At 45.8% G+C, this 5729-nt stretch overlaps 1 protein-coding gene across 1 annotated transcript; it reads right to left on the bottom strand.

Moving 5' to 3' along the window:
* Positions 1 to 664: 664 nt before the first annotated feature.
* LOC149841958 (zinc finger protein CONSTANS-LIKE 3-like) lies at positions 665 to 2265 on the bottom strand. The gene is made up of 2 exons (XM_089998804.1): positions 1360 to 2265; positions 665 to 1188 (listed from the first exon to the last, which is right to left on the bottom strand). Exons 1-2 carry the CDS (start codon positions 2218 to 2220, stop codon positions 835 to 837), a joined length of 1215 nt encoding a protein of 404 aa, XP_089854930.1. The 5' UTR covers positions 2221 to 2265; the 3' UTR covers positions 665 to 834.
* Positions 2266 to 5729: the final 3464 nt, after the last annotated feature.

Raw genomic sequence — 5729 nt, 5'->3', positions numbered from 1 at the left:
TTCATCTTCCGAAGAAAAACAAACCAAGTTCATGTTTTTTCTGAGGGACGCAAACGGATGAGATTTTGGATAGCTAAATACATTGAAGAGTCAGATTTTTCTAAACAGCCAAAAATCAGAAAACCTCCGTACCAAATCCGATCCTGTCTGTTTGCATCCCTAATTTTTTCTGCGACTAATTTCATCATATCTGAGTCCCCACAAGAGATCCCCTCATCATCTTGTTGACAAAATGGCACAAGTTTGAAACTTGAAAAAAAGTAAAAAAACTTCACTGTATATAGAGTCGCTGCACCTGTCTGACAAGTGTTAGGTAACTACTCAACACACTATTGATAGATCAAACTGTGGATAGATCGAGATAACAAAAAGAGAAAGAAAATCAACCACACAGAACAAAGACTTTACATAATCCAGTAAAAGTTGCCTACTTTCATTGCTGCACTAAGATCCACTGTTAGGTTAAGATATAAAACTGCAGCGGCTGTGGGGGTAGGGGTCTTAGCCTCGGAGTTTTATGCTTCCGGCACGACGACCAGGACCGTAATAAATCTAAAAAAAAAAAACTGACGTTTGCTGATTAAAAAAAATCCATCTGACATGGAGGAGACAAGCCAATTGCAGAGCAGGAACAGATTCACACACGAATATCAAACAGAGAAAGTGAAAACAACAACAAAAGATATATCTGCATAACCAAAGTTAGCTCAAGAGCCTGCATATAATAAATTTACATACGCGAAAGAAAAAAAAATAGAACAAAAATAGAAAAAACGACAAAGAAAGAGAAACTTCCGCTTTATTTATTTATTTTTTGGATTTTTTTCGCCAGATCTAAAAGGACGGGACGACTCCATAGCCGGAGTCCGCCATGAGAACCGCCGCGGAGGAGTAGATCCGGTCGACCTCCGTCCTCTTCGCGAACCGACCCTTGATCCTCGGCCGCGTCTCGGCGTACGCCTTCCGGGACGCGTACCGTATCGTCTTCTCGAACTTGCGGTTCTTCCTCTTCTCCCGGTATCTGAGGACCCGAGCCTCCCTATCGAGAGGCGAGAAATGAGGCACCGTCTGGCCGGTCGACAGATCCGTCCCTCCTGAGCCCTTCACGCTCCATCCGTACGGGTTTGAGATATCCGTCAGGGAGCTGCCGTCTGGCACCACTCCGACGTCCAGAGACGACGACGAGACCTGAAAAATCGATCGGGGAAAGAAGAACCACTAAATTTCAGTACTCTCCCCGCAGATCGAACTTAAAACGCTCCGTATTTCTAATTTTACCGAAGTTGACGGACTATTTAGGACTAAAATGCTTCAAGATAGAGCATGAAAACGGCTGTAAGAATGAAGAAGACGACTTACGCTGTGGCTCAGCGAGGCTGTAGTATAGCTGAATCGGGGCTTCGATCGGCAGAAATCGGCCTCAAGATACTGATCGGACCCGCCGATCATAGTCGGAACCAGCGCCGGAGGCGACGATTTGTTCTGGACGGGAACGACGCTATCGGAGACGTTGTTATGATGGAAACGGTGATCCATCGGCGAGGCGTAGTCGTGATCGAGGTAAGGATATACTTCAGGGAAGAAATAGCCGGATTTGAGCTCGCACTCCTCAGCGCACGCCTTAGGGTTAGGGAGGAGCCACGAGGCGGCCTCGGCCTCGTCGGCCGCCTGGGCGTTGGCCTCCTCCTCGTCGCCGTCGTCGTTGTCCTCCTCCTCCTTCGCGTGCCCGGCTCTCTTGAGCAAGCCGTTGGGGTCGACGGACGGGACGAGAAGGGTGGTGGCCGAGGCGGACGATCTAGCGACGACGGCGGCCGTCTCGTAGAACGGCACCACCGGGAAGCGCTCGTGGCGCCGGGCGAGGGGGTTGGCGGAGTGGATGTCGTTGTCGCAGGCGACGCAGAGGGTGGCTGCGTCGGCCTTGCAGGTGACGCTGGCGGGGACCTGCTCACAGACCTCGCACATCCAGACGCGCTCGTGGCGGGAGCCCATCCGGTTCCCGCCGTGCACCTTGTCGTCGCAACCGAGGCACAGGAAGGCCGAGTCGGACCGGCAGAAGAGCAGCGCCGGCGAGGCCTTGCACGAGTCACACGCCCTCGGCACCAAGCTCCACTCCTCTCCTCCCCCTCCGCCTCCGAACCCATCCACCTGCCCCACGAACCCATCGCTTCGTCCCTTATCTCCTTCCTTCATCTCTCCTTCCCTCTGTGTCTTTCTTTCCATCCTTCTTCTCGCCTTCGTTCTGCGTGACAGAGAGCTGTGCGCCACGTGCAGAGTTCTGGACTGGCTTTATAGTAGCCTCTAGAGTTTACTGGGGTCTTGTGTCTCTGAGCGAAAGCTGTGCACTGGGGACTTGGGGAAACCACTATGGTGGGGGCCCACCTGATGGATGATCTATTGGGTAGAGGGCAGCTTGGGGAGGAAAAATACATGTCGATGTGGGGCCCACTTGTTAGGGGTGGATTTTATCGAATTTTGACACGTATGCGCTGGGGGGGGGGGGGGGGGGGTTGGTGGTGGAGAGTGGAAGTCAAGGTGGTTCGATCGATTGCCAGCGTGCGTCGATCGGACGGTCGAGATGAGAGAGTCGGTGACCCCAAATTTTTGGTGAAGCTGGCCGGTGATGCTGCGGTTGGGTCAAGTCAGGCTTAGGGATGACAGTGGACAGTGGGGAAACCGGCCCGGTCCTGCCTCGCTCCGTTCGGACAGGGATGGAGGACATAAAACAGGGAATGAGGTTAAAATCAAAACCGTTTGAGGATGGGGGCTGGGATGGACTTACTCTTGCCCCCGCCTCGCCCTGTAACCGAACTCTGTTAAAAAATTACTATTATAGCTTTATACATATTATAAAATTGTACATATATACATTCCAAATTTCTCCTCTTTAACAGGCTGCATGACTTCTCATTTCTTTCATTTTCTTCCTCTTCTTTTCTTCACGAGAGAAGGCAACAATGGTGGACTGGAGAAATGGAGCTCAACCTCTCTCGTTTGAACCGGGAATGGAGGACATGAAACGGAGAATGAACTGAAAATGAAGGTTAAAATCATAACCCGTGCAGGAATAAAGGCGGTGATAAAGGGAAAAATTTTGAAACGGGGCGATAATAATTGCACTGACATCCCTAGTCAGGCATAGAGTTTTTGGCAGGCCCCACGAAGCATAATGACAAATATCGCGAGAAATTGCCTGAAAGTTTAAAACGGCAATTTCTCATGAGATTTTTAAAATATCGCAAGATTTATGAAAAAATATAAATATTGCGATTTAAACATGATACTTACGTTTTAAACGGCTATTTATTGTTATTTAAACACGATATTAATAAATTTTATTAAATTTTTTTATATAAAAAATATTTTTCATATTTTTTAATTTATTTTTTATCGCCAAGATTTTGCCAAAAAATGCTAGATTTATCAAATTTTTTCAATTTCTCACGAGTTTTTGAAAAACAAGAAATTGCCGATAAAAACTTTTGTCACTATGCCACGAAGAAACAAGGCATTCTCTTAGTAGAGTACGGTCCGAATATCCTGATTTATTAAAGTTTTCTTCCTCTAGAATAGATACGTGGTCGGCGAGCCATGTATATGGTTAAACAGGCTGGCATGAGTACCCGGTGATGCAAATGGATCGGATCCGAAACAACTGAATTCATAGAAAAGTCGGATCTGGATCGGGTGAGAACAACCAAAATTCATAAAAGCGGCTTACTAGATCATCACTATTGAACACAGCCTGTTTAACCATATACATGGGCCCAGTTATGAGCGCAAGCCCAACATGAACTGGAAGCCTCCTCAAGCTTGACATAGCTGGGTCAGTGGGTCCGACCTCCTCGGTTCATCAGGTTCTGATGGCCCGACCTGATGTCTGCCCCTAGTTCAACCTCGCTGAAAGCTACAACTTTCCCGGTTCTCGGTGTTACACGATTCCAACAAAATCTAGATTTGGACACACAATAAGTAGCAACATCCAGCCCCAAGCGGGGTTGGCATAGTGGGGGTGGGGACTTGTTTGCTAGATGGGCAGTCAAGGCATCGCCTCTGCACAAGCCAATGCGTAACATATGCCCCGGGGGCAGGGTTCCTAGCCTCAGAGTTTTATGCTGCCGGCATGACGACCGTAGGTATGACAAGCTGAGCCAGCACGACCATGTCTTTGTCCCGGGTGCATTCTTCGGGTTATAAATTAAAAGAAAAATTAGCAACATCCAATATGGTATTAAAAAACTGAACTTAGTTTCATTCAAGTCATTTTGAAATTGCTGATTGATTAATCTTTGCATTAATAGAAACAAAAGCTTGTGAGGCAACTTGCAGAAGGTTAACTGCTGTAACTCAATAAGGACTGATCAACCTTTAGGTATCATGTTCCTCACGTGAAATATGACCAAGTTCATGAACTAAAACACTGAAACCTTAGTAGAACTGATCAACTTTTACAGTAATACAGTGCATCAACCAAAGGGCGATCAAATCCAAAAACTTGAATGTTTTCAATATTGGAGTTTATGAATTTGGCATCATTGCGTAGAAGTTCATGAACTTGGTCGTGCTAAACGAAATAAGATGTTCAATTGTGGAAATTGCATGTAGACATGTTGGAAGCAAGGACGCAAATTGACCCTCTGGGATCCATATCATGTTCATCAAAAGTCGAAAAGAAATGGGCAGCCCATGGGGCATATCACATGGGCATAGCTTTTTGGGACTAGCCAGACTTTTTAGTTGTACGCAATTATGAGATTTGATGTGAAGGATGTACATCTCTAAGGTAGATGGCATAGGCAAAAGCACCAGCTTTCTACCAAGCCATTTATTGGTCCAGCCTTTTTCATTTTTTCTTTTTAAACTTATGCCACAAAACTAGATATTAATTGTAATGCTCCTACATGTTTCCCTAAGACCTACTTTGTATGATTTAAGTATGTTTTGCTTGGGTTGAGTCTTGACTTAAAGTGTTAACTTTTTTCACGGCACCCTAGTACTTTAGTTTAGGTTGATCAATATCCTGAAGGGTTAGCTCGCAGATCTGAATTATAATGAACCTGTGGGCAAAATTATGAATGAATGCAAATGCGAAAACCTTTTTTTTGTTCACCTTCGTTGTGATTGCAATTTCTCTTTATCTTTATTTTTATCGCTTTCTTGCACTCTCAACTATAGAACTTTCACAATGACAAGTGAGCGACCAAAAAGCTTGCGACGGTAAGAAAGGACCATCACACCATACTAGCTTATTAAAGAAATAAACTCGTGACAAGTGGTACCAAAGCCCATTCTCGAACGGAAAAGAAACTCAGAAGTCAGTGTCAAGAGACGCACCGACAAATCACGATTTGTAAGCAAGACATTGTGGCACCCCGATACAACTTGTGTAGCACCAAAGGAAAGGCAGTTGTCGAAGCCTAGGAGATGGGTTTACCTCAGGACCATTAGCAGATGGTCAAAACTGTCAACAGACTGGTGACTGATATGACTTTGCACGAAAAAGCGATTTTATGCACAGTTAAGTCGTTCGGAGGACTGGACGATGAGGTGACAAGCCTGCAAGAACAGGTAAACTTGTTGATGGGTTATGTTACTTCGCTGTCTATGACAGTGGCTACTCTGCAAACTAAAGTATGGGAGCTTCAGTTGAAGAACCACACTCTGCAGCAGATGATTATCCTAAATGGCGATAGGCCATCAAAGATAGATGTGCCGATGCTAGCTAAATTTAA

The sequence above is a fragment of the Nuphar pumila genome, chromosome 3 (assembly GCF_984573655.1).
Source record: "Nuphar pumila chromosome 3, dmNupPumi1.hap1.1, whole genome shotgun sequence".
Lineage (NCBI taxonomy): Eukaryota > Viridiplantae > Streptophyta > Magnoliopsida > Nymphaeales > Nymphaeaceae > Nuphar > Nuphar pumila.
Note: the sequence above shows the minus strand (reverse complement) of the source record. Positions and strands in the feature narration are given on the sequence as shown.